The 12126-nt window shown below is 55.3% G+C and overlaps 1 protein-coding gene across 3 annotated transcripts in view; it reads right to left on the bottom strand.

Annotated features, from left to right (window-relative positions):
• Nucleotides 1-12126, bottom strand: part of Myom2 (myomesin 2) — a 66802-nt gene that overhangs the window by 18581 nt on the left and 36095 nt on the right. For all 3 annotated transcript variants that reach the window (XM_046446435.2, XM_046446441.2, XM_046446448.2), the window contains 9 exons: nt 11262-11436; nt 9702-9823; nt 7974-8161; nt 6322-6448; nt 5128-5306; nt 3977-4091; nt 2635-2791; nt 2441-2547; nt 310-354 (listed from right to left, as the gene is read on the bottom strand). In XM_046446435.2, coding sequence (XP_046302391.1) covers nt 310-354; nt 2441-2547; nt 2635-2791; nt 3977-4091; nt 5128-5306; nt 6322-6448; nt 7974-8161; nt 9702-9823; nt 11262-11436 — 1215 coding nt within the window. The remainder of the gene's footprint in view (nt 1-309; nt 355-2440; nt 2548-2634; nt 2792-3976; nt 4092-5127; nt 5307-6321; nt 6449-7973; nt 8162-9701; nt 9824-11261; nt 11437-12126) is intronic.

The following is a 12126-nucleotide window of genomic DNA, read 5'->3' on the forward strand; positions in this document are numbered from 1 at the left end:
ACTGGAACCAGAACTCGAGGGAGGGTGAGTCGGCAAGGAGCCTGTGCTTCACTGACGCCTCGCACCTGTTCTGGGGGCCCCTTCAGGGTGCCGTCTACCACTGCAGCTGCCTGTGTTCGTCCGTGCTCAGTGGGACTCGGGACTGAAGACAGCATCCGACAGACACATTGTTGTACCTCTCCAGAGTATAAAGAGGCACTTGCAACTGTCGTTACGAGCCCACAGGCTGGGACCAGGGTGGGACTGCCCTGCCCTGGGAAGCTGCCCCGTGGGCTTACAAGTGTGCCCGCAGGGCAGCAGATCACTTACTGGGATTCTTTATCTCATGGCTCAGCTCCATCAAACGCTCAAGTTCTAGAATGAAGAGAACAGATTTTAATTAATTTTGACCGTGCATTCAGAAGCCTGTACACAATAGCTAAACAAGAGCAGAGACTCTGTGCCACCATGATCTACTGTGAGGATATGGAAGAAATGCGAACTAACATTGAGAAGATGGAGAGGACACGCTTGCAGGCTGGGCTGGGATATAGCTCAGTTGGCAGAGGGCTGGCCTCCCATGCACAAGGCCCTGGGTTCAATCCCCAGCAGCACCAAAAAATAAAAATAAAACAAAATATAAAAGAACGCACTTGCTCAGGGGAAGCAGAGGGCAAGGTCGAGCTGCATCTTGGGAAGGATGGAGCTGGGCAGGCAGGCAGCTCCCAGGGAGCTAGAGAGGAGGCCTCGGGGAGAAGACAGGGGGCCTAACTCCAAGGGAACCCTCTCCCTGACCTAACCTGGCTGGGAATATGCTGTTTCCTCCCCTTCAAAACTTCCTTCTTGGATTTTATTAACAAGAAAGTGTATATGTGATCAGCCGCCCAGCCCTGACCTGTGCTTTACCATGAGCACAAGAGAGCAGACAGACACACTGCTCTCAGAAAGACCCGAGCAGAGTCGGGGCCACCAGAGCACGGAGCCATTTCTCTATTCCCCCTCTACTTCCTTCCTTCCTAGAATCAGGAATCAGAAACGAGATGATGGCCACCAATGTCTGAGCACGTGTATTTGAACTGGAAAATGCAATCAGTCTTTTCCTGACCGAGAGCAAACTCCATCTGGCTGTTGGTCTGACTGTAGGACTGGCTCTCCCATTCAGATTTCCTGGGAGAATGTTCCACTGAATGAGGTACACCTGCAACTCCAAGGCCTCACGTCAAATATAGTATAAAACAAGGTGGGAATTTCACCCTTTGCTGATTTAAAATTAAAATGGAAAGTGTCATATGAAAACTCACTAGTGCAGAGGAATACGTTCACTTTTCAGAATGATTTAAGGGTGTTTTCTGCAGACAGAATTGTTTGAGCCAGGGCCGGCACAGGAAGCCTGTGTACGTGCAGCACAGTGAGGACCCAGAGCACGAGGCCAGCGCCCCTCTCCCCCACGGCTCTTGCTGCATCTGGCTCACTGTATAAGTTCTCCTGGATTCAACCACTGCAGAGCCACACCTGATGTGTCTCCGGCTGCCTCCCCTGGATGCTTCCCTGTCCTCCCGACCCACGGCTATGACTTGAATGTGCCCCCAAGGTTCATGTGCTGGGGATTTAGTGCCACTGCAGTGGTGCTGAGAAGTGGGACTGTGTGAAAGCCATGTTGCCAGGGGTGGGCTTGATACCAAGAGAGTAGGGGCTGAATTAAGGAGGACCTGGGCTTCCCGGGTTCACCTCCCATCAGGGGTTAAGAGGAAGGAAGGTCCTCACAGACACAGCCCCCGATCTTGGGCTTCCAATCTCCAAAACCATAAGAAAATAAGGCTCTCTTCACTAGGAATCACCCAGTCTGTGGTGTCTGCTATGACCAGGAGGCCACTGACAACTCAAAGACTTGCCTATGTGCCTCCCAGTACCCGGGGGAGCCTGCACCCTACAGAACCAGGCTAAGCCGCCTTGGCCTCCAAGGCCCTCAGAGGTCCTGTGATGCTACTCGGGGTGCTGCAGAGCGCCCGCCCCACGGCTGACCTCTGCACAACACTCAGGGCTGAGGGAGCAGGGGAGGGGAGGGCTGGACAGGAGCGCAGAGCCGCCCGCCCCCGGGGTGGGGATAAGGACCAGCCCCCTGCCTCAGGCCTTTGCCTATGAACTCAGTGGACGCCTGGGAAAACCTGCCCCTTGATGGCCGCCCCAGGCCGACTTCTCCCCGACCCCCAGCCCTCCTCCACTGTCTGCACTCACCCAAGAACTGTGTGAAACCTGAGCCCCCCACAGCTCTGTGGGGCAGAGACCACCCACTCTGGATTTGCTTGATTGTAAATTTTGACTCCTTTGAATATGCCGCCTCTTGCCTCCAACAAACACCCCTTCTCTAGTCAAACGGGTGGATACAGAAGTCTGTATCAGAATCGCTCTTTGAAAGCATGAATAAAAACAAAAGAGCAAGCCTGCATCATTTAGACATTACCTTCCTCATCCAGAACAAAACTGGAGGACACGCCATCCGTGTCACTCACGGACACAGAATAGGTCCCCACGTCCACTTTATCTGGATTCTTAAAGTACAGCTTCGAGCTGGAAACAGAGACAGAGCTGGGGTGAGCTCCTGCTGCTGTCTGCGGGATGTCCAGGGCTCCCAGCGCCCGCCTCCCGGGGGCTCACTGGTCGCCTTCCGTGTGCACGCTGAACCGCTCCTCATCGGCTATCTCCTCGTAGGACTTGCACCAGGTGAACTGAGAGGCGTCCGTCATTTCCTGGCAGTCAAAGCTCAGGTAGATGTCGCCTTCCTCGTCCACGCCAGCGCTGATCTCCTTTGTGCCTGCAGAGCAAGGGTGACTGAGCCTGGCACCAAGTGTCCTGTCTTCAGAGGGTGGTGTACGGGTGAAGAGCTTATCTGACGTCTGATCAGCACTTTCACTTACGTCCACTGACCCAGACAGCAGAGAGGGAGCAGAGTGCTCAAGGGAGCCCTGACTGGCCACTTTCAGGTCACTACATTTCTGTCCACTTCCTTTCTGTGTCCAGTACTATCTAGAAGGCCAGGGGCTGCCTCTCAGGCCTGGCCCCTTTCTCCCTGAGGCCTAACCTGCCTCACCTATGCTGGGCAACTTCACCCACACAGGTGATGATCTTGGTTCTGGGGAGCTCTGCTTGTTTGCTGAGTCCACCCAGGGGTGGAGCCATGGCCAACATGTGGCCAGCCAGAATTCAGCTCTTAGAAATCAGGATGGGATACTGTCCAGGGCACAGTGGTGCACATCTGTTATCCCAGTAGCTCGGGAGGCTGAGGCAGGAGGATCATGAGTTCAAAGCCAGCCTCCGCAATTTAGCAAGGCCCTAAGCAACTCAGTGAGACCCTGTCTCTAAAAAAAATACAAAAATACAGTGATTCAGCTTCCCTGGGTTCAACCCCTGGTACCAAAACAAAAAAGAAAGAGAGCAACTGGGCGGGAGGGGCACAGCTCGACCTCTGCGGGAGAGCAGAACTGAGGCCACGTGACACAGATGCTCTCAAGCTTCCAGAAGGATGGAGAAGTCACAAAGAGACAGCAGAACGAAATGAACAAGAGTCCACAGGACAGTGAAGGCCCCAGGGGGCACAGCAGGTCTCTGCGAGTGGCTCCATCACCTCCCACAAAACCAGCCACACACCTGTACGCAGACCCCAGGAGCTGTCCTGCCCCGGGGGTTTCCTTTGCATAACTCCTGGGGGTTTAACTCATTGCAACCAAGAAAATATCAGACAGCTTTATAAATTTCTGATCAAAACTCAGCAGCTATACAAGAAGCCACCTTTCTTCCTGAACATCATGATGACCAAAAGCACTGTCCTCCTGCCCTGGGTCTCAGCATAAGCAGAGGTGGAGTGCGACTTTATTTCTTGTGCTAACGCCAATCTGCCTAAAAACTGCAGGGGCGCCCTTTCCGTCACCCAGCACACCCGAGAAAGCCCCCCACTTGCACGTGCCCCCTACGGCTGCTCCGCGGCCTTGGCAGCTCTCACCTGGCCTGGCCTCCACCAGCACCGGCTCTGACGTGTCGGAGGGCTTCCCCGGCCCACTGGCATTCACTGCCCTCACTCGGAACACATACGTCCTACCTTGATGCAGGTCACAGACCTTGAGAGGACAGGGAAGTGTCAAGTGTAGGTAGAAAACACAGCCTTTGCCATCGTTCACGTTTTAAGGTGAACACACCTTCCTTCCTTTAAAACGCTTTTCTGGTTGGGAAAGGTGTACTGACCGAGCAGCAGAGAGGGAAAGAGATGCACACCAGGCCCATCTCGCTTCAGGAAGAAACACGTTAGGGTATCTATCGGTCTTTTCTGCACATTTTAAAGCACAATTAAATCATATTGACTAGATTGCAATCTGCTGTTCAGATTTAACTATGTTAAACTATGTTTAACACGGGGCTATGGGACGAAATACTATCTTAAGTGTGATCTGTGACTGCAAAACGGTCACTTGGACACATCAAAACGAAGTTAGCTACTTCCCATACACAGACATGCGGGCCGTCCTGGGTGGAGAGTGGTGTTCTCAGAACCCATCTCTTCATTCACCAGAAGCTCTTCCCAGGGTGCAGAGGTTCAGCAGAGGGCGCCGTGAGTGAGCACCCAGTGCCTGATGCAGGCGAGGCATCTAACCATACCCCAGGCCCACACCAGGAGGGACCACTGGGCAGCTGGCAAGCCTCCAGGCACAGGGGCCTGCGGGACCGAGGACAGCTGTCATAGCCACCCAGGGACAGACGTCCCAAGTGCTAAAACAGGAATGTTTGGAGAGAGGACAGAGCCACATTCACTGTGTGCACTCACATCAAGTGACGTCTACCGTGTCACCTGAGCTATGTAGAGAGCTGTGGGTGGAAGGGGCATGACACAGCATACAGGCCACCCCTGCTGAGAGCTCCTGGGTCCAGAGGTCAACGAGGACTGTGGCAGTGCTGGACTCTGTTAGACTGCGGCATGGCCGGGAAAAGGGCCGGCCACACAGCCCCTGCCACCACCTCCGGGGCTCTTCCTGCCCCGGCCAGGTGCTCCTGCCCTCACTGTGCAGAGCCCAGAAGGGTCAGATCCAAGCCACCTGAACAAGTTCCTCAGGGGCTTGAGCAAAAACACCTTCAGGTAAAAGGAAGCAATGAACAAATCACCTTCAAATAACGATTTGGAGTTGCCACCTCATTCACCGTCTTCCATTCCCCAGAATCTTCTTCCTTAAAATCCACCAAGTACCCAGACACAGGGCTGCTGCCTGCATACACTGGGGCCTTCCACAGCATGACCAGCGAGGTGTTCCGGACCTCACAGAATGTCAAGTCATAGGCAGGACCTGCAGAGCCAAATTGGACCTGTGCTCAGCCAGCTCAGCACACCCCGACCTGTGCCACAGGCAGACGCGCCGGGACATCCCCATGTCCTCCTCATGACACTGAGGGCTCGCCCTTCCTGGAAGGACTGTCCTGATGCTGGGGCTGGGGAGAGCCCAGCTCGGTCCTGCAGCACCCCGTGGCCTCAGGGAGATAGTGGGTGTGTAGCCACGGGCCCACGGTGCTCTCCCGGCCAGCAGGTGGCATCAGAGAGAGGAGTGCAGAAATGGGCAGGTGCGTGCTGCAGCCACTGGCATGGAAACGCGAGGCCAGCTAGCGCATGGCCCCGCTCTGCTCTCTCCAACACCAGGTAAGCCTAAAGCTGTCTGCTGCTGATTCCCAGCTCCAGACGGGCTGTGGACAGGAAGGGGAAAGCTGCCCAGCAGGCGCCATCTTAATTAGAACACACAGGGTCTAAGCCAGTCGGCCAGGTGCCCCGTGAAGGCCCTGGAAAGAAGAGGGTCTTCTCCTATGGACTTCCCTCAGGGTCCAAAGTCGGCTTCACTAGAACAGATAGGGCAGAGAGAAGGAAGCAGGGCAGGGGGAGGGGGCGATAGAAAGGAGGAGGAGGGAGGACAGATGCCTGCTGTGTCCACTCCCGGGGGCCTGGCGGCTTCCCTCCTGCCCGCCCTCTTCTCCTGCCTTGGGCTCCTCTCTGTCCCCAGGAAGCAGTGGCTGGCGCCACACCCTGGGAACATGGACTCTGGAACCCTGTCCCCTCTCCAGTGACCTGGTCAGCCATCCGTCCCTCCCACTGTTGGCCCTCCCTCTGCCCACTGCCTGCTCCTGAGCACCCTGCCTGCGCTGCAACACTGTGGCTGCTCGGCCACTCCCAGGCACGGCTCGTGGGTTTTGCCATCATCTCCATGTCTGCTCACTGGGAGAGGAGGGCATCCACCACAGCTGCCCACCACACACCTCCTGGAAAGCCCACTGGCCTGCCCAGCTCTGGGTGGTGTGTTCAGGGACGCGTCTCACCGGGTTCTGGTGCTGTCCACGCCTCACACTTGAAGAGCTCACTGGGGTCCGATGGCTGTCCGATCCCCGCCAGGTTGACGGCAGCAATTTTGAACTCATATAATGAGCCTTCCACCAAGCCCTCCACCTGCGTAGATTTTGCCTCAGTTACTACAGGAAATAACGTGCATCCCGGTCCACTGAGGAAAGGAGCATTATGGTGGTTTGTCAATGAGTCCCGGGGAAGGGTGCTTGTGGGAAAATTAGACTAGATCACCTAAAGAGAGCTGTTGACAGACCCAGCAAGCTGCAGGCACAGGTCAGACCCATTCACCCCTTGACACTCCCACAAGGATGAGAGGACATGCCCTGGGGTGGTACGGAAACTGAGGCTGAGAGAGGGGTCCCACAAAGAGCACACACAGGTGAGCAGAGCAGGGGCCCCTGAACCCTGCCGGTCCCTGCAGACCCCAGACCTAGTCCTGGCATTGTGGGACGGAGCTGCGGAACCCGCGGGAAGCCCACTCAGGCCTGGCTGAGTGCCACAGGCAGCCCGCCACCCTCCCCACCAGGCCACCTGCTCTGCCAGGCGAGGGCCTCGCTGGCAGCTCCCGGGGCACTACAAGCCCATGTCCACGTGGGGCCTGCAGACTTGCCAGCTATGGGTGAGACCTGGGGAAGGCCTCAGCCAGGACACGGGCTTCGGCCCGCAGGTGGTAGAACAAAAGCCACGTCCAGCACATGCTCTCTAGAACCCTAGAAAAGAGCTCCCAGAACAAGACGTGGCAGTTAAACGTTCCCACTCCCTGGAAAGCAGAGCCCATCCTCATTTAGGCTACTTGCACCCAAAAAAGAGGAAGGTATTTTTTCTCAGGAACAGAGGACCCAATAGAGAACATCTAGAGGTTGTGGCTGAACACAGCAAATATAAACAGGGTCACATCAAACCTGGGTTTTGGCCACATGTATTATAGCATGCATGTATCATGGCACGCTCCATATGTAAGACAGACCATAAAGATAAAACATCACAAAGCAGAATTTTCTGTAAGACAGAGAGTAGACTTTGCCCCCAAAACCCTTGTCTCCTAGCATATGTGGCCCCTGTGAGATGCGTCAATCCGAGAAGGTAATGACAGCTCCGGTCGCTTGTCCCATGCCCAGGAGGAGCCAGAGGCTCGGGCAAGTGGACTGTGAAGCCCAGGGCTGCCTGGGTTTGCCTGGCTTTGCCTTTGGCCCCCCCTCAGTCCCCCTCTCTCCACGCTGCGGACAACGTGCACTGTGGCAAGGGACCACCCAGGATTTCGTAGGAAAGGTGCAGCACATTGCCGAACAAGCACCTGCTCAGCACCACTGGCCCCGGCACTGGGCTCTGCACCAGCTGAGCACCTGAGAGGGCGCCTGCCTTCCAGATGCTCAGAGCTCCCACAAGGGACCGAGCTGGTCACCCACTGTTTGCAGATCCCTCAATTACTGCCTCTGTTCCTCTACTTCTTCTCAGAAAAAAAACAAACGTTACCTAAGATCTTTTCAGATCCAAAACTCCATGGCCTCACGATGCTAGGATTTTTACACTCACTTATTTCCTTATCAAACCACCTAAGGTCATCAAGCTCTGGAACACTGAACAGAGAGTGCCAACATTCCCAGGCCCAAAGAAAAGGGGAACCCACCGTTAAGATCCTCTGCTGCACAGGAGAGGAGTTGACCTCATGCCAGTTCTTGTGGTGAGCTTCACGCTTGTCTATATAATAACCGAGGATGGGTGAGCCGCCGCTGAACTTGGGCACCTTCCAGCCCAGGGTCATGGTGTGGCCATCACAGTTCAGAAGTGTGATCCCATATGGGTGGGATGGGACGGCTGCAGGAAAGCACAGTGCACAAGTGACCAGCCTGGCTCCGGGCCCTCGTCTCACCCATGGTGTGGGGCAGGGCTGGACCCATGACACTCCAGCTCTCCCTCCTGCCTCTGACACTGGTCCTTTAAAGGTGATGAGTGGATGGGTAGACAGCCTCTCTCATGGACAGCGCTGCTCTTTCTAAATGCATCTACCAGTGTTTACAGGATGCAAGGCACCGCACTGTGTCAATCGGTCTGGACAGTGGACCACAGAAGGTTCCCTTCGTGGCCCACTAAGGAGACCTCAGAGGAGCTTTCCCACGTGTGGTGGGGAAGAGCAACCACGGGGCGTGGCCCCAGTGCCTTTTGGCTTCCTGCAGCCATGGAGGCTTGGATCGATGCAGGTGCTCATGAGCGCACATTTCCCACGTCAGGAAAGGGCCACCTCATCCTAGGAAGTTGGCAAGAATTCAACAGCTTCCCTGACTGAGCCACCTGGAGCCTCGACCCCCAGTACTGAGGGTCAGCTGCTAAATGGGAGCAATGGCCCACATTCCCTAGGGATGGGGTGAGAAGGCAGACAGGCGTGCTTGGACGTCCCTCCTGGGAAAGCTGGGAAGAACCAGGACCTTAAGCAAAAATGGGGCTAACTCCTCGCCCTGGGGCCCTGCACATGGTCAGATCTGACGTTCCTTGGAGATCCCAGCAGAGAAACCTTAACTTCCAAAAATGCTTGAAAATTTAATTGCAGATGAAAAACAATAAAACAGCCACAACTGTCTCTCAGAAGTGAAAGGAAAATACTTGATTCAAAATGTGTGACAATTGTGTTTTGAAACATCGCTGAATGTGTCCAAAGATATGGTGTGTTCGACAGGAAAGATCCACAGCAGCAATCACAAACACTGACTCACAAGTAATAAATATCTTTAACCATCACTATTCGCGAATACAGTCACAAGGTGACGTAAACATGAAGATTTCTAAAATGACTTGCTAGAGTTCCTTAAGCTCATAATAGCTGAAAGCCCAGGTACCGTGGTGCACAACTATAATCCCAGTGGATCAGGAGGCTGAGGCAGGAGGATTTCAGGTTCATAGGCAGCCTCAGCAACTTAGCAAGACCCTGGCTCAAAATAAAAAATAAAAAGGGTTGAGGATGCCACCGGGTTCAGTCCCTGGTACCAAAAAAATTAATAAAATAATAGTTAAAGGCCATTGGTGGTTCTGTTTCACACACACTTTGAAAAGAGAAAGTCCTGCCCTGTGGCCTTCCTTTTAGTGTGAATGGGGGCCTTGGGAATCAAGCTGGCCTGCAGTGGTGTCTGTTTCCATTGGGGATTTAGGGGCACCCCCTTGCTTCCCCCCACACTGGCATTTCCACACAGCAGCCAGCTGACCAGAGGCTTCAGCAGAAGGCATGGGCTCCACCGGCCAGCCTCAACGCATATGCTCCCTGGCCAGCCTCCACCCCTGTCCTCCGGTCCTCTGCAGTGGCACCCTGAGAGCTTATTCATGCAGAACTCATGGCGCCCTCGAGGACCACCCACAAGTTACGCACTGAGGGCGGCCTGGACCTTGATGACTTCCGACTCCTGGGAGTTCTCACTCATGCCCACAGCGTTGACAGCTTTGACCCGGAAGATGTACTGCTCGCCCGTGGTCAGACCGTGCACCACGAACCTGGGAAGACACAGGGTCATGGCACAGGCTCACCTAGGTCCTTCTCCTCCAGCTCTTCAGACAAGACGCTCCCTTGGACTAAGACCCAGCCAGCTTTCCTACAAGAGCGCCACACGGCCTTCATTTTCAGTCTCCGTTAACTGATTCAACACCTGGCAGCACAGCATCAGACACACCAGGAGCGGCCGACCTCGCACCAGAGTCATTGATTCTGAGCCTCTACCTTTACTTTTGATTTTCTGGGTCTTGTCCAGATCAAAGACCTTTTGAAAATCAATATCCAGCTCCTGGCACTCGGGAACCACATGCATCTAGAACTGAAAGAGAAGCAACCAAACTGCAGACAGGACAGGCTGACCGTGCCTTGACCCTTGGCAGACAGTGTGTCCTCACCAGACCCGGCGCCACAGGGCTCTGTGCTCCTATCTGTACGGCGGGTGTGATGAGACCTGCTTGTGGTGGCATTATGAGCTTTCAAGGGGAAACTACAAGAAAGCACGCAGCCAGCCAGCCTGCGTGTGGCGAGCATCCAGTGAACCCCAGCGATTGCTTTCTAGCTTATGTAGTGGACATTCAGGTGAGAACACTACTGATGCTCTTATTCTGCTCAGTCTTTCTCCATTTGGGGCCAAGGACTCTTGGACCATCCAGCTTTGCTCTCCTCGATTCCTCCTGCCTTTGCTAACCATAGCTTTTTATAGCATGCTTTTTAAAAAGATTTTAAAATGAAAACTGCCACCCCATCATTACTAACCACCCACAGGGCAATTGTTTGGCTGCCTGTATTTTCCTACATAGAGGCCCACCAACCGCGGGCCCTCCCTGCACTCGGCCCGACCCGGGTGTAGGGTGCAGTGAGTTCCAGGAGGTCACGGTGCTAGCTTCGGCCCGCGCTGCCTGCCACAGACTGACTCCCCACTTTCCCAGTCGGGGCTGAGTGAAGCAGGACTGCCTGAGGTCTGCATGCACAGAAGCCGCAGCAGACCCCAGAAGCACGCACCACTGCCTAGGTAGGGTCGTTGCACACTGTGGGTGTGAACCCAATTGTCCCACTGAACCCCGTAAATTTGTACAACTACAATAATAATTGAAGAAACAGAGGCAAAGTTCAAAATGTCAGTATGGAAAAACAAAGCTCCTGGCGCGTCTTAGTCACCGTCTTAACCCTCCTGCTTCCTGCGAAGTCCTCCGTGGCAGTAAGAAGAGCTGAGATGGGGGCAGTCTGTCTGATGGACAGACAGCAACTCCATGGAGAGCAGCTGGCACAGTGGCAGCTCACTGTGTGGGCAGAGCTGTAAGTTACCCACCCCTTTCTGTGACCAGCCTAACAGACGGCGTCTAAGGGGTGTCCCAGCAGTCTGCCCTGCTCTGGAGCTGGGGTGTGTGCTCTGCCTGCCCACCGAGGCAGTGTGTTGCTCAGGGGCCGCAGGTGGGGCACCTGTTGTATCCGATGGGCTTGTGGTTGCACGGCTCCCACTGGTTAGTCCCCGCCACGCAGCAGTCCACGTAGTAGCCCAGCAGGGCCTCCTCGTGCTTCGGCCTGTCCCACTGCACCACCACGGATGTCTTGGTGTTCCGCGAAGCAAGGACTCGGCCAGGCGCAGAAGGGGCCACTGCAGGGGGGACAGAGGGTCAGCACACAGGAGTTGCTGCACAGAGCTGGGCTTTTCCCAGGGAATGGGGAGCTGGTGGGAGCTGCAGGTGGAACGTGGACAAGGAGCAAGGGAGATGGGGCTGCAGGGTGCTCTCCCCACACCCCACACGACCCCCCAAAGGAACTGTCATCACAAGTCCACAGAAAGATCACGGGAAGGACAGGTTCGCCCGGCTGGGCCAGGCTGCTTTCCAAACGCAAGTCTCACCATCTAAGCAAATAGGGTGCCTGGAGGAAGGGGCCAGAATCAAACCAGTCTGACCCTCTGACCTTCTCCCCACTGCCAGGCCCCCGTGGGCCGTGGCCACCAGCATTTCAGCCCTTGGTGTCACCAACATCCCTAGAACCAGTTAGCTCACCACCTCAGCCACACGCCCCCGTGTGGCCACTTACTGTCACTTTCTATGTGTGCCAAACAGGCGGGGAGGCTTCTGCAAGGTGGCGGGAGTGTCAAGCCTGTGGGTCTGGACTTGAGCCCTAGAAGCCTGAGTGACTGAACCCGGGCCTCCAAGACCCCACTCCCCACACAGCCTGCCCGCCTTGTTCATTTAGTATCTGCCTTCCCATGAAATATGGCTTGAAGGGGGAGGAGACACCTGGGCCAGAGTGGGAGTCCTAAGCCAGATCCCGTGGGAGGCCCAGGGGTGGG

This window comes from Marmota monax, unplaced genomic scaffold (assembly GCF_021218885.2).
Source record: "Marmota monax isolate L192 unplaced genomic scaffold, Marmota_monax_Labrador192_F-V1.1 WCK01_AAM20220418_F8-fsc00195, whole genome shotgun sequence".
Classification (NCBI taxonomy): domain Eukaryota; kingdom Metazoa; phylum Chordata; class Mammalia; order Rodentia; family Sciuridae; genus Marmota; species Marmota monax.